The sequence below is a fragment of the Strix aluco genome, chromosome 14 (assembly GCF_031877795.1).
Source record: "Strix aluco isolate bStrAlu1 chromosome 14, bStrAlu1.hap1, whole genome shotgun sequence".
Lineage (NCBI taxonomy): Eukaryota > Metazoa > Chordata > Aves > Strigiformes > Strigidae > Strix > Strix aluco.
Window position 1 is genome coordinate 23,495,035 of NC_133944.1, and position 23,433 is coordinate 23,518,467.

At 59.3% G+C, this 23,433-nt stretch overlaps 2 protein-coding genes across 2 annotated transcripts; both read left to right on the forward strand.

The window, feature by feature from the left end:
• The first annotated feature begins 3,732 nt into the window (after positions 1 to 3,732).
• Positions 3,733 to 16,471, forward strand: ADGRG1 (adhesion G protein-coupled receptor G1). The gene is made up of 14 exons (XM_074839670.1): positions 3,733 to 4,149; positions 9,789 to 9,876; positions 10,390 to 10,815; positions 11,347 to 11,470; positions 11,553 to 11,700; positions 11,783 to 11,911; positions 12,155 to 12,271; positions 12,814 to 12,859; positions 13,221 to 13,321; positions 13,405 to 13,520; positions 14,111 to 14,385; positions 15,012 to 15,123; positions 15,360 to 15,628; positions 15,796 to 16,471. Exons 2-14 carry the CDS (start codon positions 9,837 to 9,839, stop codon positions 15,915 to 15,917), a joined length of 2,025 nt encoding a protein of 674 aa, XP_074695771.1. The 5' UTR covers positions 3,733 to 4,149; positions 9,789 to 9,836; the 3' UTR covers positions 15,918 to 16,471.
• An 816-nt stretch (positions 16,472 to 17,287) lies between these two features.
• Positions 17,288 to 23,200, forward strand: ADGRG3 (adhesion G protein-coupled receptor G3). Its single transcript, XM_074839910.1, has 13 exons — positions 17,288 to 17,359; positions 17,847 to 17,876; positions 17,964 to 18,117; positions 18,200 to 18,317; positions 18,882 to 19,022; positions 19,101 to 19,223; positions 19,307 to 19,346; positions 19,432 to 19,532; positions 20,094 to 20,206; positions 20,349 to 20,632; positions 21,136 to 21,229; positions 21,687 to 21,973; positions 22,411 to 23,200. Exons 1-13 carry the CDS (start codon positions 17,314 to 17,316, stop codon positions 22,524 to 22,526), a joined length of 1,647 nt encoding a protein of 548 aa, XP_074696011.1. The 5' UTR covers positions 17,288 to 17,313; the 3' UTR covers positions 22,527 to 23,200.
• Positions 23,201 to 23,433: the final 233 nt, after the last annotated feature.

Below are 23,433 nucleotides of genomic sequence, written 5' to 3' on the forward strand. Positions count from 1 at the left end.
TGTTGTTCTTTGTTCCACGCACAAAGGGCAGCCAGCGCTGCTGAGTTTCCATCCCTCCCGCCGGCAGCCAGGACAAAAGCGCGTCCTGACGGGGCTGTGTGCCCCCGCTTCCAGCCCGCCGGGCACCGCGGTGCCCCCAGCTCGTGGGCGTGCCCCCGCCGCGTGGTGATGAGCTGTGCATGGCTCACCGCTCCGGCAGCTGACTTCAGCTGTTAAATAAGAAGCCTGGGGGTTTGGTGAGCTGCCAAGCGCCCGCTTGTCCCCCATGAACCCCGTTGTGGAAGAGTCGCATCCTGGCTGTGGCAGCTCCAACCCCCCAGTTGCTCTTGGGACGTGCTGTCTGTGCCCCTTCTCCCCATCTCAGGATTTCGGGGCTTGCGGCGCGAGTCATGCCAGCTGCTGGTGCCTGCGTACGCACCGACACCGGGCACGTGAATACATCTTGTTCCTGTATCCGGTCGCGCTTGGAAAACAAACGCTTGGTGGTTGTCTCTCGGCAGTGGGAACATGGCACCCGCAGGGCATCCTTGGAAACCTGAGCCCAGGGGCAGAAAAGGCACTTTTCCCACCCCTCTGTGCCAGGAGTCAAGTCAAAACACTCCCTGAGGTCCCCCGGGAGTGCAGGGTGGGATCCAAGCTCCCAGCACCCCCAGTGCCTGGCAGCGCTGGGACCAGCTGGCCCCAGCCTCGGGGCATGGTGGGCAGGAGAAGGGGGACCCAGCCCATCTAACCTCTCCAAGGAGAAATAATCCTGTTTACCTTCCCCTGCGCCTTATCGGGCAGGAGACCGGTGCTGAACTGCCGTCCTTTTTTTCCCCAGGAAAGGTGGCTTGGCGTCACCAAGGTGCCTTCAGGCCTAAACTAAGGAGCAAAGCTCTGGGATCATTGCAAATCCTCCAGATTTGGGGGAAACAAGCAGCCAGGGAAGAGACTAAATCCTTTTGGGAATGGAAGGTTGGGGGCAGACCTCAGCTCTATTTTGGGATCTGCCTTTGGGACTTGGCTGCCGGGAGCAGACCAGCCCGGTTCCCGCATCCTGCAGGACCATCCTCACCCAGTGCTTGTGCAAATACCCCTGGGGACCAATTTTCCCCCAGACTTCCCTGACATCATCATGGGTTTATTTGCAAAGCCGAGCCTAAACAAATAAATCAGGTTTATTGCTCTTTCTACGGTTGGGTTTTACAGCCCTGGCACCTGGTGAGTCGCTGTTATTGTTGCTGCCTGACGGAGAAACCCTGATGTGGGGTGGGGGGGACACACCTCCCCGTTTGATGTACTTTCGGGAGCAAGGCTGAGGGAGGTGGAGCAGCGGCGATGGGGGAGTGGGAGCACCCACGGCCACTCAAGGCAGCTGTGGAGCTTCCTTGGGCTCCCCTGGGATCACCATCCTACGAGGTTCCCAAGGCTACCCTGGCATCCCTCACCTGATTTGGGTGGGGGACCTCTGGGCATGCCCTCCCACCAGCACTCCTCTGCTTCATCATCCTCATCCTCACCCTCCTCCTCTGCCCACCAGCGCTGGGCTGAGTCCTGCTCGCGGTTGCACCTCCCCTGGGATCACCATGGTCTCCCAAGGGGCTTTTAGGCGGGTCTCAGCACCCTGGGCTGGGGCTGGCACCGCCTGACAGTGGGGCTGGCACCCGCCATCTCGCCCTCGGCTTCAGACGGCGCCAGGACACCTCTGCCCGTACTTGCCTCACCTTGGCTGGCAGCAGCCCGCTGGGATGTGCCCTCGCCTGCCCGTCCCGCTGCTGCACTCTTCCAGCACGCTCTCGCTCATCTACCGCCAGCACCGGGGCTTTGAGGAGCTTTTAGGATGTTTTAGGGCTTTTAGGAACTTTTAGGAGCTTTTAGGATTTTTAGGAAGTTTCAGTTGTTGTTGTTTTTTTTAACTTTTAGGGTTTTTAAGAAGTTTTAGGGTTTTTTTTGAGCTTTTACAGGTTTTAGGAACTATTAGGGCTTTAGGAACTATTAGGGCTTCAGGAGCTTTTAGGGCTTTTAGGAGCTTTTAGGGCTTTTACGGCTTTAGAAACTTTAATGGTATTTAGGAACTATTAGAGCTCTAGGAGCTTTTAGAGTTTTTAGGAACTATTAGGGCTTTAGGAGCTTTTGTGGCTTTTAGGAACTTTTAGGTTTTTTAGGAACTTTTAGAGGTTTTAGGAGCTTTGAGGGTTTTGAGGAGCTTTGAGGAACTTTCACAGCTTTGAGGAACTTTTAGGGCTTTCAGGAACTTTTAGAGCTTTGAGGAACTGCCCACTTTGAGCAATAAGCCCTTCTCAGGCTGAGCGAGTGCCATTGGCCTGAGCCCAAGGGCAAATGTCCCTTGCAAGGGACAACACAAGGATTTCCTCCCTCTCCGTGCTCAGCCAGGTCTTTGAAGACAGCAGCACAGCCTGCCGACTTACAGATAATCCCGATAACATCAACAAGTGCAGGCCTCGACCTAAAAATAACTCCTGATAACGTCAAGTGTAGACAAAAGGCTCTTTGTTCCATAAACAGCAGCAAAAAGATGGCCTAAAATACCTGTTCCTCCTCGCTGGGACAGGGGGTCTGCACCTGATCCCTTCCTCCAGGAGGGCCTGATCCTGCGGGAGCTGCAGCTGGGTTTAGCTGTGTTATTCCTGGGAGGCAGATTTATGGTGTTTCCCGAAGGAGCCGGTTGGGATGACCTGCAGCGGGAGGCTTGGCTCACTGTGATGCTCCCGCGGCTCCGGCTGTCGTCAGCGCGTATTTTGAAGCTGGCCCCGCTCCCCGTGGCGTGGGGATGGTTGGGCTTCAAAGGCGGCCGTGTTAGCCACGGTCTGGCCGCGTGAGGCCGCGTGAGCTGCTTCCCGTGGGAGCCTCATCCCGTGGGAGCTGAGGAAATTTGGGGCTTAGAGCTGGAAGTTAAACCAAGCTGGGGGGCAACGCGAGCGTGCGGGATGTCCCTTGCTCTGGGGGTCCCAGTGCAGCCATAGCACCGGTGCTGCCGCTGCCTTTTATCTCCATCGCCTTCCCTGCCGGAGCGGGAGGTTGTTTCCACCCTTCCCCCAGCAGAAAGAAAAGTCTCATTCAAGCCATTGAAAATATCTGCAAGAGCAACTATTTACCCAGGGCACTTCCCAGAGCCCTCCCCGCCCTCCCTCCGATTCCTGGCAGCCCCGGCTTTCTCCCGCCCGGCTGTTTTCAGGGCGCACAAAGGGCTGGCGCGGCTGAATGTGGGCACCGCTTGGCAGCGGCTTTGTCCTCTCCTGCGCTGCCCATCGCTGCCATGCCACTGCCAGCCTCAGCTCCCACCACCCCCGGGGGGCGAGGGGCAGCGTGTCCCCCTCCAGCCCTGGGATGGGCGCTGGGAGCCACGTGCCCTGGCCGGGGGTCACATCCAGGCTCTGCACCCCCCCCATCCCAGCCCATCTCCTCCAGGAATGTGCCCGGGGGGGGCATGGGGACCCCCTTCCCAGCTCCCCACGGTTCGGGGCCTGGGCTCCTTGCCCTACTTCTTGTCTCCCTCGTTTCCTGCGGGGAGCGGGACAGGGTTCACAGGGACACTCCGTCCCTGCTGTTTTCTCATTAACTGTTATTTTTTAATCCCATTCGCAGCCAGGCGTGCAGCCGCCAAGCGCCGTCCCTCCGCTGGATGCCCGCCAGCCCGGAGCTGAAGGGCGGCGGGATGGGGCACCCCCGGCTCCCGGCTGTCCCCAGCCGTGTCCCCCAGCCCACACCGGTCCCACAGCCGGTCCTGGTCCTGGTCGCGGTGCCGGTCCCGGTGCCGGCCGGGCGGGGTGATGCAGCCCGGTGCTCCCGGGCTGAGCCGAGCCGGGCCGGGCTGGGCTGGGTAGAGCCAGGCAGGTGCTGTGACCGAGGGCTGGTGGTGGCCCCGCGGCCCCCGCAGCGATCCCGGAGGGGCTCGGAGGTGTCGGTCGGTGCGGCGCGACCCGTCCCGGTCCCGCCCCGCTGAGTCACCGCCTGCCCGGGGGGACGGGCCGGGGCGGGGCGGCGCGTTTGTCCCGCTGCACCGCACCGAGCCCGGCCGGGCTGGGCTGGGCTGGGCTGGGCTGGGCTGCAAGGTGCCGAGCCGAGCTAAGCCAAGCCGAGCTAAGCCGAGCCGAGCCGAGCCGAGCCGAGCCGAGCCGGGGCAGCGCGTCCAACCCGACCCGGGCACAGGTATTGGGGGCGTCGGGGGGGCGGCTGAGCCGGGCGGGGGCGGGTAGGAGGAGCGGGGGGGTCTGGTGTTTCCTTTTGGGGTCCCAGAGGCCACGGTTAAGGGGCGCTGCCTGGCACACCCTTACTGGGGATACTGGGAGGGGATGCTGCGGAGTCCTCGGTGCGGGTGGGGGCAGAAGGGACACACTGGGTGCGGAGGCAAGTGGGGTGGCCATCTGCCACCCCCTGGGGCCAGCCCAGCAGGACTGCGAGGGCACTGGGGCTCCGCGTGGCTGGGACTGGTGCCACTGGGCAGCACCTTGAGGTGCCCAGCTGGCCGGTGGGGCAGGGAGCAGTCTGTCTGGATGGAGCTCAGGGGTGCTCCTCAGGGCCTTTGGGATGCCCCCTGCTCCGGGAGGTACGGGGACGTTTTGCCTCCCCGCGCCTGAGCGGCGGGTGTGACGCTTCCGTCCAGGCAGGGACCGGGCATCTCTGGTCATGGCTAAGGCACGATTTGTCTGGTGAAGCCTCCGTCCCTGCTGAACGGGGGTTGCCCTTGCCTGCCCCGCCACCCCTCGCCCCCGTCCTGGAGCTGAGCTGAATTCCTTGGCCCGCGGAGCCACAAAGGCCCCTGAGCCGCCCAGGACCAGCTGCTCTGGCTGCTGCCAGCGGCACAGCTGAGCCCCGCGAAGCCCCAGCCGGGCTGGGCCCTGTGTCTGGCCACTGCATCCCACCCTGGGGGAACCCCCAGCGTGCCCCATTCCTCCTCCTCCTCCTTCCTCCTGGTGCAGCATCCCCCGCGGACCGCCAGCATGTCTCGACAGGGTGATCTTCCTACCCTAAAATGCCTGTTGAGGGGGGGATTCCTCCTGCAACATCTCAGCTTGCTGCTGCTGGTCCCGGCACGCCACTGCGGGAGGTGGGATGCTCTGGGTGTTCCCTGCCTGCAAGCTGCCTGAGCTGCCCCTCCGGAGGGACCAGCAAAACCCAGTGTGGCCAGCTGGAGAATTGAAATGAAGTCTCCTGGAATAACCTCCTGGCAGCAAGTCTGAATGGCTGTTGAGGAGGGAAGGCAGCCAAAGCTCTTTTCACGGTCTGAGGGCTGCAGTAACCCTCCTCCAAGCTCCACCGCCAGCGGGGAGCCAGGAGTGTTTCAGAGATGGAGGGCGGCAAATCCTTTAAGCCTGGGACCGCAGCCACAGTGGGTTCTGCTGTGCCCCATGCTGGTTTTGCAGCTCCCACGTGAATTAAGCTGAGGACTAAAAATGTTGCATACTTGGTTGCAGTCCAGCTCTTAATCCCATGGCCCGGGGGCTGCTATTCGCAGAGCAACAGGTTTGCAAGCAACTGCGTGTTGCTGGGCCGGGGACCCCCAGGGTGGGCCATCCCCCGCACCTTGCAGTGGCACCCGTGGGTGTCGGAGGGGTGCAGTGCTGCGGGGTGTGCAGACAGCGGGCTGGGTTGCTCCTGGCGTGCCTGGTGGTACCAGCTGGGCAGCAGCCTTTCAGTGCCTGTTTCTTGGGAGGGCTCCGACCCACCAACTCCTTTCCCATCAGCTCACTGACAGCTGGGGTTTGGCAGGGATCAGAGGGGGGGACCATGGCCTCTTACCTGGCTCCTCGCATGCCACAGACTTTGCCCTAGCTGTGCTTGGCTTTTCTGCAGCCAGAAAAGCCCGCCGGGACTGGGTTCACCCTCGCTGGGCTCCAGATTGGCTGCTTTCTGTGCCAAATGCCTGGAAGCCTGATTTGGGGTGGTCCTGGACTGCTCTGCACTTCCCTGTACCTCCCTTCCCCACACCCAGGGCACAGGCAGGCGATGGGAACCTTGCTCATGCAGAGGGGGACAAGAACCTGGGAGGGGACAGGGTGTTTTGGGAGCCACTACAACCCAGGGGGGTGGTTGGGGTGGAGGGAAGGTACAAGCTGGCCCGCAGAAGGCGGCTGAGGGGTTGCTCCCGAAGAAGGCTCGGTGGTGGGAGCGCACTGGAAGGATAGCGATCTGTACCCTCCAAGGCCGGACGTGGTGTGGGGTGCTGGGGAGGACAAACTGCACCACTTCGCCCCATTTCACGGCAGCCCTCAATTTGCTGCAGGCATACCTGGTCCTTCACAGACCGTTTGCAGCCCCTGCTGAAGCCGCAGGCTTTGCATGCCACCAAGTTGGGTGTTGTGTTGCCCAGGCGCTGGAGGAAGCGTCGGTTTAGTTCTCTTCGATATTTCTGTCTGTGGTGTTTTTTAGGAAATGGATTTTTTTAAAAATTTTGAATGTTAAGACCCAGCTCTAAGCAAATGCTTCACCTTGAGAGTCTGAGGCACCAGCAGTCTGCCTGTGCCAGCCTCCCCTTGGCGCTCCCCACGCCTGCTCAGGAAGGGAGGGTTGCCAGCAGCTGGTGAAGGACAGATCTGGCAGGGAGCTGTGCCGCTCCCATGGGAATCTTTACCAGGTCTGGGTTTGTCTTGTTGGCAAAACTCAGCTGGCGGGTGCTGGGTGTTGTGTGCAACCCCATGGCCCAGGAAAAGCCAACCCACTGCGCCCCATCCTGCGGCACAGGCTTGGCACAGACGGGCTGCCGGCATGTGGTGGAGCTGCCACTCAGCTCCTCGGGCATTAATAAACGCGCCGGGTCGGACCCTGCCGCCCACCGGTGACGGGAAAGGCTCGCGTGCCAATGCCATGAATAACATGCGGGCTGACCCCTGCGTGCATGGGCTGCTGGCCAAGGACAAGGACACTTTGTGAAGCACACGGGTAACCGACACTGGGGCATCCCCTCTGTGGGGGGTCCCCGACGGGGTCCCCACCTCCTCGGGCAGCTCCAGCCGCAGGGCACATTGTCTGTGGTTGCTACGATGGGGGCCAGTCGTGCAAAGCTGTTCTGCATCTCAGGGAGCCTGTGCTGGCTGGCCTCTCCGTGCCTCAGTTTCCCCATCTTGTTCCCGAGTCCTTGCCTGGCTGTGAGCTGCAGGCTCATCAGCATCTCAAGGAACAGAGCATCGGCATATTTTCCTAATGGACCTGAAAGGAAAAGAGAGACAAAAGCCCCTGGACCTCCCCATTTCTGGTGTTTGTCTGAGGTGTCAGAGCATCTTCCCTTCTCCTGGGGAAAATCATCACATCCAAAAGCCATGTGCCACCTCCAAAAGCTTAAATACCTGCTGCCAAGTGACCCAGAGAGCAGTAAGGGGGTAGTATACACCAGTCTTTTTGTGTGTGTGTGGTTTGTTTGGGTTTTTTGTCCCAATCGTCTCTAGGTTTAGAGGCCACAATATTATTCCTTGGTTTGTCTTTCAGAGATGAGTGTGTTCTTTTAATCGGATACAATGAGATGCCCGGGGCTGAGCCTCCCCCCATGCCCGTGGCAAGGGAGCCTTGTCCAGACTGTGTAGCCCCAGCAGTGTCCGTGCCACCTCTTTTTACATCATCTGGCTGATTTTGGGGCCAAACCAGGAGTTTTTCTATACGTTATTGTTCTTGGAGGAGCTCAGCTCCCAGGCTCCGGCTGGGGCAGCGGGTAAAGCCATCCTGCCCTGGGGATGGTGAAGAGGAGGTAGGGTTGGTGCCAAAGGGGGGTTCTGCTTGGTGGCTGTGGTAGCATGGGGCTTTTGGAAACGGGTGACACTGGGGAGATGCCTTGGTGGTAGTGGGGACGTGCAGCATCGCCGCCCCCAGGTACTGGGGCACGTCAGTGATGCACATCCGCACTGTCACCCAGGGGTGGAAAGATGACGGGGCAGGATCCAGCCCCGGCGTGGGCTCAGCGCTTCTGGCTGCCTCCAGCGCTGCTTATCACCGTCACGGATAGGAACCGTGTTTTCCCGCTGCGAAACCATTTTCGGGGGATTTTCTCTCGCTATTGTTCGGCTCAGGAAACAGCAACTGGTGTCGGGGCAAGCGGGACCATATAGGGCTTGGAGGGGAAATACCAGCTCCCCCACCCACATCCCCTCAGGGATTTCTGGTCCCGGTTGAGTAACGGCTGCAAGGGGCTGATCCTGTCCTCCAACCACCCCAATAAAGTTCTAAAGATGCCAGTGCAGCGGGATGGGCTGCAGCCTGGAGATTCAGCATTCCCTGTCCGGAGGGGATGCTTTCCTGGCGTGCCAGCTCGGTGCCATCACAACGCAGTTGGCATTCATGTGCTGCTCTGTTGCCATCCAGGTGCTTCCCATTGCCGCCGGCATTTTGCCACCCCGGATCTGTGTTTTTCATTACACACGCACGATTCCCAAGTGTGCGGCAAGGCATCAGGATGCCAGACACATTCCACATTCAGCTGCTGCTCCCAGCCCACACCGGGAAACCTCGTTAGCACTACACTCAATTATACCCATGGCAGCAGGTTAATTAATAACCCAAAGCCCCCGTCTTCCGGTGATAAACTGCTGCGAGAAGCAGACTGGGAGGGACGGCGAGAGGTGCCTGTGGGGATGCACCAGTGTAGGATGTCCCTGGGTCTGTGCTGGGCAGAGGAACCTCTGGGAGAAGCCTGTGGTGGTGGGAGAAGCCTGCTAACAGGGACACAGAGTTTTCAAGCAAGTGGTTTTCCCCCAGCCTTCCCATCTGAAGACCCCTGGGCGCCTGGCAGAGCTCACAAGCCTTTGCAGGTGATGCTGGTGGGTGCCCTGACACCTGCTTGCAGCAGATGAAACAGGATTTGGCCACTCGGTGGGTTTTGAGAAGGATGCTTTGATACAGCAGTGGCAAACTGGGTGCTGGCTTGGCTTTGGGTGGCTCTGCTGGCTGGTCCAGCAGCCTCCACCGATGTCGTCCCTCCTTGGCGGGGCTCCCGCTGGTTGCTGGACTCTGGCAGGATGGGTCCCACCAGCCTCGACCCATCCGTGGGGTGACAGCAGGACAAGGAGGAGGTGAAGCTCGGTGCATCCCAGCAGCACTGGAGATGCAGTCTGTGGTGGGGGGAAGGTGGAGGCGTGATGGGAAGGACTGTGGGTGTGAGAGCTGTGGAGTGCGTGGGTGCAGCAGCACCCTAGGGTGCTCAGCGCTGGCCCGAGTGCAGGTCACAGGAGCTCTGGCCACATATAAAGACAAAGAAAAGGGTGGTGGAGCAGAGTGCAGGATGGAGGAGTGGGGAAAGGGGATGCAGAGGACGTTGCCCAGCTGGTCATGATGGGTAGAAGGGGTTTTGGCAGCTGTGGTGGTTGTGTCGGCATCTCCAGGATGAGCCCAGGAGAGCTCATTTCTGCTAGACTGAAATGATGGAGAGGTTTGCAGCGTGCCCGGCTCCTCAGCTAATCTGCAGAAGCTGAAAGCACCTGAGAAAATAATTTTAGGGCTGGTGCATTAGGAAACTGCTGTTTCCTTCTGTTTCTATTGCTGGTTGTAAGAAGCCGAGGCCCGAACTGAGATGTGAAGCAGGGAGTGGAACAGGGGACCCCTCCCATGCTGCATCGCTGGTGGTTGGCGCCTTTGCCAGGGCGGTGTGACACCCTCTCCGTGCTGAGAGCAGGGGGGCCCGGCTGCCGGCCCCCCATCCTTCCGGCGTTGCGGCTGGGTGGGGTGCCCGGAGCTCGTGGCTTCTCCTGGCAGCAGAGGCACCGGCCAGTGTCCCACCAGCACAGCGTTTGCTCTCCATCCCCTGACCCCATGGGATGGGTGATAACCAAATACTCACATGTCCCCTTTCCTTTGTATCCTTCCAGGCTCTGCTTTCTCCTTGGAGGCCAAACCAAAGCAGAGAGCCACGCGGGATGAAGGTCCTCCTTCTTCTCCTTCTCTCCCCTCTCCAAGGTAGACTGCCCCCACCAAATCCTTCCCTGGGATGGTGAACCAAATTTGGGATGCTGGGAATAATTGGCAGCCCCAAAAAATTGTCTGGGGGACACCAAGGGGCATTTGCAGCCGTGGCTTCCACAGAGGTGAAATGTCTCATGGGCTGATGTGCCTCTGGTGTCGTCTCTGGGGCAGGATGGGTCCTTTCCAGGGAAAGGAGATGGTCTCCATCCATCCCTTCTGGTGATGGAGAGGTCCTTTGCCAGTCTCTGCTGATGTGGGGCTGGGAGAGGGTGACCCTAAGAGACAGGAGGTCCTGCTGCCCCAGGAGCCCCAGTGAATCCTCCCAGAGCAGCTGTGGGGACATCAGGGAGGTGGCCAACATCACGCAGCCCATCTGGAACAGGGTCGGGATGACTGGGGCAGAGGGCCCGGTGTGCCATGCACAACGCTGCCGCGGGGGAGTGGTGTTTGCTGGGGGTGGCCGCCCCTCCGGCTGAACCGGCATCTCTGTGCACTTGTGCACTACAGGGGTGGGAGCCAGCAGCCGCCGGGAAGAGGACTTCCACTTCTGCGGTGACCGAAACCAGACCCAGAACAGCTCCGTCATCTACGAGCATGGTCCCGCCACCATCTCCATCGAGAACACGGCTCAGGCACTGATAATAAAAAGGCCCTTTTCGCCAAACAGAAGAAACTCTTACTACAAGTACAGCTTGCCCCCGGCCTTGGGCAGGTACCGCTTCTGCATCTACTGGTTCAAGGCCAACAAGACCCTGAGGCTGGCGTACGGGAAGCAGAGCTTCCTCCTGGGTGGGGATCCGTCCAGCAGCATCACCCGGGGGAAGGAGAGTCAGAAGACTGAAAGAACCAGCACCTCCATCTTCAACGTGTCCTACATCTCAAAGGGCGGGAAGAACACCTCCCTTGACAGTGCACCTGAATACTTCTTCCCTGGTAAAGGCAATTTGATCTTATTTTAACAAAATAAAAGGTCTGTTTCATCCCCAGCCCATTCTCTAGCCATCAGCAGATCGCTGGTGGTGTCCCAGTATGTGCTACAGCATGATGATGTGAAGACACAGCTGAAGGGTGATGGAAGGGGACATAGGTTTGCTTGAAGGAGCCCAGAGGCAGCCCCCAGTACCCAGGCTCCCTAGGGATGAAGATGGAGATTTCCAGAAGTGGTTTGCCCCCTGAATTCCTGGGAAATCATGTGCTGTGCAGAGTTCTCTGAGGGTCCTGTCTGCAATACTAGGCACCTAACGAGCCTTAGCCAGCCTGGTCCCGATGGCCTTGGTGGGAGCTGAGTTCTGGCTGGCAGGAGAAGCCCTCTGGGTTGGGGTCTCCATCAACTTCCCAGACTTGGGGTCACCTTGAAGCCCTCTGCTTTCTGCTCCCACCAGGGCTGTGCCCGGTTAGTTTGGGGCACGGGGAAGCTGGCTCTGCCCATGCATCTCATGGCATTTCCTTTCGTGTGTCTGTCAGCGCCCCCAGAGAGCATGCCCGTCTGGGAGGAGGACGTGGAGGAGCAGCTCGCCGCCTTGGACAGCCTCATCGCCCAGCCCTCGGCACCGGCTGTGGGAGCCACGGAGCAGCTGACACTTCGGCAGTGAGTTCCAGGCTTGCGCCGTTCCTGCTGCCGCCAGTGCCGTGCCCGCTGCATCCTGCTCACTGCACCCCTTCCCCAACAGCAAACTCGGGGAGCTGGAGAAGACACTGGGCAAGGTGGAGCTCGAAGGGCAGAACCAGACCTTTGGGAAGGCCACCGTGCACGCGACCGTCCTGAGGGTCCAGCCCCCTCGGGCTCCTCAGCACCTGGCCTTTGCTTCCCAAAGAGAGGTGGGTCCTGGGTAGCCTGCCCTGGTGCCTGACCCACGGGCATCATCTCGCAACCTCTCTCCTGACAAGTTCCTCCTTGCAGGAGGGCGGAGAAGTCCATGGTTTCGCGGTGGACCTGCCGAGCAGCCTGTTTGTGACGGCAAAGGAGAGGGAGGAGGTGGTGGAGCACAGGGTACTCCTCATGGACATTAACAGCCAGACCATGTTCCAGGTAAGATCATGTGTGTGGCATGGTGGGGTGTCGCCGCTGTGCTGGGGGCTCTGGTGGTACAGGGCAGCAGGAATACTCCCCAGACCAGTGTGCCAGTGCTTGCTCAGAGAAGATGCTTCAAAGATGAGCTACAAGCTTGATGGGGAAGAGGCATAGGACCTCCTTCTTGGGAACTCTAATCCACTTCATGCCTGGCAGCTCTCCCTTCCCGTGCTGCCACTGCCTCCTCTTCTTCTCCAACAGGATGAAAACAACAGCCACGTCCTGGGTGACAGGGTGGTTGGCATCTCTCTGGTGGACACGGTGGTGGCCAACCTCTCCGACCCAGTGGTCCTCACTTTCTTCCACAACCAGCTTCCGGTAGGTGGGGAAACAGCCTCATTGAACCCAATCCTGCCAGGAGTGGAGGGGCAAGGAGGGCTCAGGCCCTGCCAGCTTAGAGAGTGGTCACAGTCCAGCAGGTCCATGTCCTTGGCCTGCCTGTACAGCGTCTGCTACGACTTCTGGGGCTGTATCACGATCGTGGCTTCACCATGTGCACTGGGGGTGGCACTGCCTGCAGTTGACCAGGAGGTGCTGCTTTGCCGATGTGTCACCTCCAGCACAATCTCCAGGGCTGGGGGACATGTGAAGTTAACAGTCCCTTGACTCATTCATGGCCCTGCCAGGCACCTGCTCAAAGCTGAACCCCTTGTTTGAAAAAGGGGACCTGGGAGGAGGTATCTGCTCCACAAGCTGCCAAGAGAACGGTCTCTGCCTGGAGCCCACTCCCATGACACAGGACAGTTTGTCTACTGAGACTGTCTCACCTCCTGCCCTATGTTCTCCCCTATCAGATGTGCTGGCTGGGCAACAAACCCCCAGCTGCATCCTGATCAGGGCTCATGATTTTGTCATTGCAGAGGAACGTGACCCCACTGTGCGTCTTCTGGCAGGAGGACACCACCGGTGAGTGCTCCTACACCTGGGTGTGAAGCCAGTCATGGCCTTTGCTCCTTTTGCAGGGTACCACAGACCCGCTGGTAGAGGTAAAAGTCACCCTGCACCTCCCTTGCTCCAGCTTCCTAATCCTTTCCTAGGGGGTTGATTTCAGGTTTTTCCCTCCATAGCTAACCTAAGAGCTTTCCCCCTCCCTAGGGATGGGTCCTGATACTGAGGGTGCTATCTGAGCATGTGTGCTTGGCCTGGGACAAGCTGGGACGCCTGCTTTTGTCCTCCTCCCTGCCATGGACACCTTGCCCTGAAGATCCACAAACCCAAAGCAGATGTTCCTGCTGCTCAGCAGCCGCTCTCCCTTTCTCTTGCGCAGCCAGCTCTGGGAGCTGGGACAGCTACGGTTGTACAACAACGACGGGGGACAGCCAGACGGACTGCAGATGCAACCACCTCACCTACTTTGCCGTGCTGATGGTGGGTAGCACCTTCCCGCAGCTCTCTACATCGTTCCCACCAGCTGTTCTTCCTCACCATCTCTTGTTCCTCCTTCTCCTCAGGTATCCTCCCCCGAGATCACCTACATACACAGGGATTACCTGAGTATCATAACCTACATCGGCTGCCTGATCTCAGCTTTGGCATCCATTTGCACCATCTTCTTCCTTTACTTCAGGTACAGTCTGACAGTTCACCCCGCTCTCCCTGTCTGTGTCCTGTCCATTGCCACCACAGCTGGGTGGGCGCAAGCTCTCCAAATGCAGTTGGTGGCCTGGCTAGAAGCATGCTGAAGGAGCCATGCTTGAGGAAAGCGGAGTTCTCTCCAGAAACCACACCATTGGTCAGGTCTCCTGCAGGGCACTTGTAAACACTGGCTGGTTTCAATTATTTTGGAAAACCGGCTTAGTTGTTGTTATAGACCCAGCAAGCAGAAGCCTGCAAAGATCTTTTCAAGGTGGAGAACACGAGTGTCTTCTCCTGAGTCATGTCACTGATCCTACGTGGATGATTCAGAGCTGAAATGATGTTGCTCCCTACCCACCATGGCCTAGACCTGAAATGCAAGGTCAACTGCAGGGACCTGAATTTGCACATGTAACGGGTGGTCCCATCCATGGGGTTAGGCTCTCAGCCCCTGACACCACCAGAGGGTCTCCTGGCTCTTCTGGCTGGGGCAAGTTGTCCCATGCAGAGCTGTGGGGTGTTGTGGGGCACCAGGGATGTTGGCCAGGCATGGTGGTGAGGTCTCCCCCCTCAATTCTTCAGAAGCAAGCAGCGAGATCAGATCACGAGCATGCAAATCCACATGAACCTGCTGGGTGCCATCTTCCTCCTGGACGTCACCTTCCTCATCTCTGAGCACTTGGCTTCCAGCAGCAGTGAGGCAGTCTGCAGAGCTGGGGGGCTGTTCCTGCACTTCTCCCTCCTGAGCTGCCTCACCTGGATGGGAATCGAGGGCTACAACCTCTACCGGCTTGTGATTGAAGTCTTCAATGCCTACCATGACCACTTCCTCCTCAAGCTCTGCCTGGTGGGCTGGGGTGAGCATGGCAGAGGCAGAGACACCCTGAGGTCACAGGCCACAGGGTGGAGGGGCACCCGGGTAGGTCTTTCACACCGTATATGGTGCCTGGATGGGGATGGAGACGTAGCTGTGAGGGAGCAGATGGCTGGAAGCAGAGGGGTCTCTCTGTCAGCAGACTTGGTGGAGAAGGAGACTCAATGGCTGAGAGCAGAAGCTGGTGCTAGAGTAAGGGTGCATCACCCTGGGGGTCACCCAGCAAGGGAGGCATGTGAGAGCCACTGCTTGGGGTCTTTAAATAGTAATGGGATCCTCTCCTTGTGAAAGAAACATCCAGGACAGCCCAGAGAGATGGGCTTGATGCAGGAAGCACCCACCCAGGCCGCGGTAGGAAGATCCGTGATCTTTTGTGGCCTAAATTTCTACAGCTCTGGGAGACCCCCGGCTGGGGTCGGAGCAGCACAGCTCACTCCCGGGCTGGGGCTTATGCCAGGTGTCCTTGTTGCGTGCTCCATCCTCGGTTCCCCCTTGGGAGGGAGGACGTTGGTTTGTACTCCATACGGGGAGAAAGGGGCAGTAAGTTCTTTCAGAAGGTCTGAGGGCCAGGGGGTGGGGCGGCTGCTTCACTCTGTTCTTGCCACCCAGGACTTCCCTTCTTCTGCGTGACGCTGATCTTCCTGGCTAGCTGGACCAACTATGGCCCCTTCTCCATTCCGGTCTATGAATCTGTTGGTGGCAAATCCACCAATGCAACAATGTAAGTCATGGGAAGTGGGTTGCCTGGTCCCTGGTCTTAGATAATGTCAGGTGGCTAAACCTTCACCATGTCCTATGGGCTTTCCTTAGCTTACCTGTGGCTTTTCTGGGGCTCTGTGCAGGGTGGTGGTGGGGGATCCCCCCTCCCTGTTTAACTAAACTGGGTGCTGGGTTTGTACCACACCTTTGTGCTTCTCCCAACCCCTCCAACTCATGTCCCCTTTCTCCTCCCACCAGATGCTGGATCACAAGCCCCCTGATCCATAACGTCGTGAACCTGGGTTTCTTCAGCCTGGTGTTCCTCTTTAACTCGGTCATGCTGGGGGCCATGGTCCGGGAGATCCTCCGGCAGAACAAGAAAGGCCACAAGCTCAAGCATATCCTAGCCCTCTTTGGGCTGAGCATCCTGCTGGGCATCCCCTGGGCGCTGGTCTTCTTCTCCTTCACCTCTGGCGTCTTCCGCCTTGTGTCGCTCTACATCTTCACCATCATCAACTCCCTCCAAGGTGAGCCTGTGATGCTGGGCTCCTCTGAAGGGCACCGGGGCTTTCACGGGGTATTGGTGGGGTGGTGACGGGGTACAAGAGGAGCCGTCCCTGGCAGGCTGGCTGGCTCGCTCTCTGCTGTTGGTCCCTCAAGGGGGCTCACCCACCCTTCCTCCCTCCTCTCCCAGGTTTCCTCATCTTCCTCTGGTACTGGACCATGGTGCTGCAGGCGAGAAAGTCCCCTGACTCGCAGAGCAGTTCCGACAGTGTTAAACTGCAGCCCAACAGCAGCCAGAGCCATCTTGGCTGAGCCCTGCGATGGCTGCACCGTGCTGGGGCTCCCTGCGTGGAGGACAGCTGCGGGAAGGACTGACGCTGTCTGCTTTGCTACCGCACCCACCTCGTAGGGCTGCTAGGAGCCCAGGGTCCCGCAGCGGGGCTGGCTGCCCTGAGCCCCTCACCTCTGCTGGCCCCCTCCCCAGTTTCCCCACCCACCACATCCCACCAGGCAGCGGCGCATCTCTTGGCTTGGCATCCTTGGGGCAGGATGGAGGGATGCTCACCTGGGCAGTGGGGGCTACAGAAAGTGGAAGAGGCAGGGACAGGGTCCCTGGTGCTTCTGGATATTCCCTCCCATGCCCTGAGGCCAGGGGTGATGGGTGGGAAAGGCCCCATCTTCAGCCCTTGCTGGTGGTCACCAAGAGGGTCCTTCCCTGGTGGAGACAGAATAACTGCCCCTGTGACACCCTCTAGCAGCTGAAATAATCTATTTTTGTTATTTTGTTGAATGTATATTTTTGGATGGTGTAGAAGTTTAATGCTCGCACACCAGACTTGTGCCCATTAAAGTCATTCTTGCTCGGAGCATGGCTTGCTGGGGTCTCTCTGCTGGGTGTGTTGGCGGGCTCTCCGACGGGATCCATCCCTCAGCTGGGGCTGTCACATCCCTGGGGCAGGACCTGTAGGATCCTGCTGAGCTGGGACTGGTAACGGTGCTCCCAGCAGAGCACCGGTACCGTGGTGCCATAGGGGTTGGGGTGATGGAGGGGGATACCATGGCTCAGGAATCCGCTGCAGTCTCCGGGGACTGTCAATATCCAGTGAAGAGAGAGGCCAGTGGAGGGTGGGAATACAAAGAGCGAGGCTTTGCAGAATGGGAATCGCCTCCCTGGGTGGCCGCAGGGCCATGCAGATCATGGCTCTCCTTGCTGTGCCGCTGGCAAGCGCAGCACCGTGTCTCCCGCCCCACCAGTTCCCCTTCCAGACAGTGCTCTGCCTGCGGCTCATCCCCTGCACCCGGCTCCAGCTCCCGGCTGGGGCAGGGGGACCTTTTCAGGGAAGGGATGTTTCATCCCCAGCAGCATGCCTGGTTTGGGAGAGGGATGCTCCAACATGTTCCTGGGCTGGTGGGGGCCGTCACCCAAGGATTTGGCAGGACTGGGGGGAGAAGGCAAAAGAAATGAGTCAGTGGGGGGAAGTGGCCAAGGGGGAAACAACGTGGCTCTGATAGTTATCGCCGTTGCTGTGTCACTTGCCAACCCACAGGAAGGCGTGAGGGGTTTGCAGAAGGGAAATGAGGACACGACAGTTGGGTCAGGGGCAGCTACAAGCCCTGGGGGAGCCTAGAGAGGAGCAGAGCTGCTGGGATGAGGGGAGTAGAGCATCGTGGGATGGCCAGGGGCAGCCAGGAGACCCCACAAAGCATCATGAACCTGCTCCTGGGAACCATCCTGCTGCTCCTGCTGCTGCCTGGTGAGTGGCCGGTGAGGGGGACGCGGGCACCCCCAGTTTAGGGTGTGCATGGGCTTAGGGGGTACATTTTCATGTGAAGAAGATGTTGACCCAAAGACAGTGGCGGGGTTTCACCCTAAAATGTAGTGAGGCCAGAGGGGAGGTCCCCCCTGGGATATGCAGAGAGCTGGCAGAGGTGAGCGGAGCGGAGGGGTTTGATGTTGAGGGCTACTTTAAAACCCTGGACCAGCAGCTCAATGTCTCTTCTGCGAGCTGCCCTGGGGGGCTGGACGCTGTGACGTGTCAACACAGGCATGGTAGCTTTGCCTTCACCAGCCCCCATGGCTGTGCAGTTGCTTTTTGGAGCCCATGTAGGGCGGTAGGGCTGCTCCTTTTGAACCTGGCAGCTGCCAGATTCTCCTGCCTCCCCCTTCCCCTGTGGGCAGGGGGAGGACTGACCCTAGATTTTAGGGTTTTCCCCCCATTTCCCCATGCGTTCTTCTTCTAGATGTTGCTGGGGGACAGAAGAGCTGTGCTGGTGAGTGGTCCCCCCCAACCCTCCCTCGCCCTGGTGCCCAGCTGGTGCCACTGCGCCCAGCAGTCACCTGGTTCCCCTCCTCCCCAGAACTGAAGGGGGGTGACAGGCACCAGTGCTGCAACACGACGGAGTCAGAGGAGCGAGGCGACGGGACCCCTAGTCCTGACTTGCCCCGGCACTGCCCAGAGCTGAGGCGCTCCAGCAGCCCCGCTTGTGCCTGCCTGCGGGAGCGCTGGCTCAGGTAGCGGGCAGGGGTGGCCATGGCGGGGTTTGGGGGCTCAGCCCCCCGTGTCTACCAGTCCCACAGCCCTCCCGCCCTGCAGGCAGCTGCAGTCGGCGGTGCCGGCGCTGCGCAGTAGGCTGGCCGGGCTGAAGGTGCTGCTCCTCAACGTCAGCAGGGCTGTCACCCATGATGTCCTCATCACCTTTTCCCCTACGGAGGTGAGATGCACCCCTCTCCCTCACTCAGAAGGCCCTGTGCCTTCAAAGTGTCCCTTGGTCCCTGCCCTGGAGCTTGGCGTGCTATGGTGTGCTCTTCCTCCACCCTGCGCCATGGTTGCATCATGGACCCACATCAGCTTCAGCACTCTTTTGCAAGGAGTCACATGAAATGGTGCCTGGGGGGGAAAAGCCCTTCCCGAGGAACCATCCCAGCAGCAGGCTGGGGGGTCAGGGGGAGGGGAGGAAGAAGAGGAGGAGGAATATGTGGGAACTTGTGTCTCCTGCCCACCCCTGGGCTCTCCCACTCTCTGGATGTCCCAGGGGACCATGTCCCATAGGGTGATGGTGGTTGGGGCTCTCCTGGGAGCTGATCCCAGCTCTGCCCCTTCGCTGCTGGGTGCTGGGGATAAGTTTCTCCCTTCCTGCCCTCGGGGCTCCTGCTGATGTTGCTGAGCAAAGCCCACCCAGGCAGGGCTGAATTTGTGCCTGGAGCAAGTTGTTGGGTCCAAAGCAGAGAGGTGACGTTGTCAGCAAGCAACCCCCCACCGCCGTTGTCCGCTGCAGGGCCCTCGGGTGCTGAATATGACAGAGAAGGGGAAGGCAGGCAAAGTCCAGCTCCCCAGGGAAATATTCCGGTCCGTGAGCAGCTGGACAGTGCGCATGGTGGTGACAGTCCTCAACATCCAGCAGCTTGGCATGTTCGAGGTAAGAGCTGTCATTGCCGGCAGCCCTGCGGTTGGCAGCACTCGCTGGCTCAGCTCAGGCAGTGTTGCCCCCGTGCAGGAGGTCAACCAGACGGGGCAGGTGCTGGATGACACCGTGGTGGGCATCACAGTGGGAGACACAAGCATCTCCGGGCTGCAGGACCCTGTGCAGCTCACCTTTGCCCATGGGCAGCTGCCCAATGTAAGTCAGCCGTGCCCTCCCATCATCTGTCCCCCGGTGCCCCTCACCGTGGCACTGGCTGACGCTGCTCTCCCTCCTTGCAGAATGTCACCCCGCTATGTGTCTTCTGGGATACCAGCAAAGGTATGGTCCTCGGCGGGGCCGGGCACAGGGCCGGGTGTAGGTGCTGTGCCCGGCACTCACAGCCATCACCTTGTGCCTGTTGCAGGGCAGGCAGGAGGCTGGAGCAGCAGTGGATGTGTCACGCAGCCCGGAGACAAGGGGACAGTCTGCTCCTGTGACCACCTCACCTTCTTCACCCTCCTCCTGGTGACAATCCCACTCCCCGCAGCTCATACCCCGGCTGCGCTGCCTGCCCCATCTTGGGGGCTCCTGGGGTGTCACAAGTAGCTGCACAGGGACAGTTATAGCTGCTCCCAGGAAAGCCCACGTCCCAAAATCAAGTCCAGCCCCAGCTCAGGAGGGGGCAGCAGCTCAGCAGAGCGGGTACAGGGTGGAAACAGCCCCCAGTTCAGTGCAGGCTCTGGCGCAGTGAGGCTTGGGGTCCCGTCTCCTGGTGGAGGCTCCCAGGAGGGTGCTCATGGTGGTCCACCATAGCCTTCACTCATCCCTCACCAAAGGTGGTTCCAAAGAATGTTTATCAATATGGTGATAGGCGCTTTATATATATAAATATAATAAGGGACCACCTCTTCTGAGCCGCCACTGCTCTGCTTCCCCTGAAGACCTTCTGGGGGGACAGATCGGGGGCTTGCGTGGGGTCCCTGCAGCAGCCCACCAGGGTTATCAGCCCTATGGCTCTGGTAGCTGCAACTGGGTTTTCTAAGTTGGTCCAGGGCCTTTCTAATTCAACATGTGCGTGTTTGGCAGAACCCAGCTCTGGACAGGTCCACGGCACAAGCCTTGATGGCTGTTGCCACCATTGGCTGCGGGGTAGCCATGGCTTTCTCCATCTTTTCCATCGCCTTCTGCATCTTCTTAAGGTAGGATGTGCCAGCAGCTCCCTGGGGACTCATCAGGCTGGGAGAGAGGTGGGGCAATTCTGGTGCCTCTGCATGAACCTGCTGCGTGGGGCCCTGCTCAGCTGTGACCCCAGACTTTTCTGCTCCCTTTGGGGATGCTCAGGTGCAGGTTCAGGTCTGAGGACACTCTCCGCACCAACCTGGGGCTGCACATGAACCTCGTGGGCAGCCTGCTCCTCCTCAACCTGGCCTTCCTGCTCAACAGCAGGCTCTCCGGTGAGACCCAGCCAGGGACCTGCAAGGTCCTGGGGGGGCTCACCCACTACTGCCTGCTCTGCTGCTTCACCTGGATGGCACTGGAGGGCTCTCACCTCTACCTCCTCTTCGTCAAGGTCCTTGGCACCTACATCCACCACTACCTGGTGAAGCTCTGCCTGGTCGGCTGGGGTGAGCACCACCAGCCTGGGTGAGAGGGAGGCAGTGGGTTACAACTGGAGGGGACACAGGGTGATGCAGTGATGGGCAGAGAGCGAGCAAGACCCTGTCCTGCCCACAGCTCTTCCAAATGCCATGGTCAGGGCTGGCAAGTGTCTTATATGGGCTTGGTGCACCAAATTCAGAGCAGCACCTGCAGGCACCTTCCATCCCCCTGGGGACTAGGCTCCTGCTCAACGAGCAAGTGATGCCCTTGGGAGTCTTTGTTCCCCCATTGCCAGCCCTCTATGGCATCCTGGGGGGCACCAGAGCAGATGATCCCGCAGAGAAGTTAGGGGACACCTCGAGCCCCACCTCCCAGCACTGTCCTTCCCTCTCCACATCATGTCCCAGCAGCAACCGTTGTGCCCCCAGCACTTGTGCAACCTCAGCAGGTCCCCAAGCCCCATCTCACTAGAGGTCAGCCCACCGCTCGCTGTTCTGGCCTCCTCTATGTGTCTCCCTTGTTCTTCCAGGCTTCCCCGCTCTTGTTGTGGGGGTGGCAGGAGTCATCGGCAGCTATGGAGAATACAGCATCCAGACCACGGACCACCAGGTCATAGCCCACCTGTGCGTGTGCCACTGCCCACAGGGCTTAGGTGGCCCTTTGGCGTGGGGAACGGTAACCTGGTCCTGCTGGCAGCGCAGTGGTGGGGGGTTGCACCCATCCTGCTTGGCTTCATGCTCTGCTTCCGCTTCCCTAATAGTGATTGCAACATAGCAGCTACAGCTGTGGTAACCACCACCACCACCACCCTCTCATGCCAAGCCTCCTTGGTCAGGCCTGCAGGCCTCTGGGTCATGCAGGGACATCTAAGGTCCACCTGGAGCTTCCCCAGACTCCCAGCTGAGCGACGTGAGGGCAGTGGATCCGTACCACTGTCCCCCCTGCTTCCCCCTGGCCTTGGAGTACCCCACCAGCACAAGGGTGTCCCTGCATCCCCAAACATGTCCCCCTGGGGATGCTCCCATGGGTGCTGCCAGGGTTAGCAGAGCCACTGGAGGCACCACAGTTGTCTCTTTTCAGGTGCTGGATCACTTCTGAACATGTCCTAGTCCACTACATCACCAACTGTGGCTACTTTGGCCTCATCTTCCTCTTCAACATGGCTGTCTTCGGGGTGGTGACCCAGAAGAGCTGCTGCCTGCAAGGCACAGGGGTGGTGCAGAGAGACCGCAAGGCCTGGAAGGTGGCCCTGGTGGCAATGGGACTCTTCTGCCTGCTGGGAGCCACCTGGGCCCTGGCGTTCGTCACCCACAGCACCTCCTCTGTGCCCGTGCTCTACCTCTTCACCATCCTCAACTCTCTCCAAGGTCAGGGCCAGGTCCAAGATGGGCTCCCTGGGCTCGGGTGGGAAGATGGAGCAGGTAGGACCCAGCTTGGCAGTGGGTTGACGAGGCACCAGCATCTTCCCAGCACTGTCATGCCCTTCCCTTTGGCAGGGCATGTCAAGCAGCAGGTCCCAGCCACTGGTGTGGAGCTGGTCATGGCTCCCAACCACATCCACTCCACTGGGGGTGGTTTTCCTCCAAGGAAGCCATTCCTTAGCAGAGGAACAGGGACATTATCCACCCAGCGCATGTCCCAGTCAAACATCTCACCTGAAGCTTGGGGAGACCCTCCTGTAGGAGCAGGAGCGAGCAAGGGGAACCCCGTGGAAGTGGCAGAGAAGTGCCGGTAGCATCTTGGCAGGATGCTTGCTACCATCTCCTGCTGCTGCTGCTGAGTGTCTACCTTCCTTTCCCTGCAGGAATCTTCATATTCATCTGGCTGGTCGTCCTCTACTACCCAAAGACGAAGGAGGTCACTGGGTCCCTCTCCCACATCATCAGACATGACAAAACCACCACAGTCTCCCAGGGGTAGCTGCCGGCTAGATCTTCCTCCCTGCCTGGGTGTGCATGTGCTGATAGCAAGCTTTGATCCTGATGGATGCAGCTTTCCCACAGAGGACAAGGGCTCAGTTTACTGTGCCTCAGTTTACCCATCAGTGGGTATGACCCACCTTAGCAGGGCTCTTTGCTTCAGCCCTTCTGTTCCCAGTGGCCTGCTTTGGGCAAGGAGCTCCAGAGACACTCCTGCAGCCAAAGTCCTTCCAGGCTGCAGCTCCCCCATGGTCTTGAAGTACCCTCAATCTCATTCCCCAGGGGCTCTTGCAGGGGTGAGGAAGGAGCCCACAAACCGCCTGCCTGCAGCCAGGCTGCAGCCATCCCCCTCTTTGCTAGAGCTGGCCTTTGGTGCTGCATCAGGCTGGCGGAGGGTTTTCCTGCTCCAGCGCAGACTCAGGAGGTTCAGGTTTGGGAATTAGCAAAAAAAAAAGAAATTCCCCTCCAAATGGATTGGGGCTGATCTCTTTGGGCAGGGATCTGCCAGACGTCCCTCCTGAAAAACATCCTCTGGAGCCAGCACTGATTTCTGTGAGGACACTGTGCTTCGGCTGAATGTACACACACAGCCCCCTCGCAGGGAAAACACTCATCTTTGCCTTATCTGTGTTTTAGTATTAAATCTTCGCCAGCTCTCTGAGCACTATGGATTTAGTCTTTGACGTTTACAGTGTTGTTTGTTATTTGCTTTATTTTAGGGATGTATTGGTGGGCAAAAATCTTGCTGGCAATTTGTCATGAATGAAAGGAGAAATCTGTCGTGTGTGTGTGTGTGTGTGCACAGAGCTGCCCTGGCTCTGCTCGTGCTACATCTGTGAACACAGAACCATGCAAAGCCCAGCTTTGGTGGGCAAGTATCTGGTGGGGGTACCTCCATCTCCCCATGT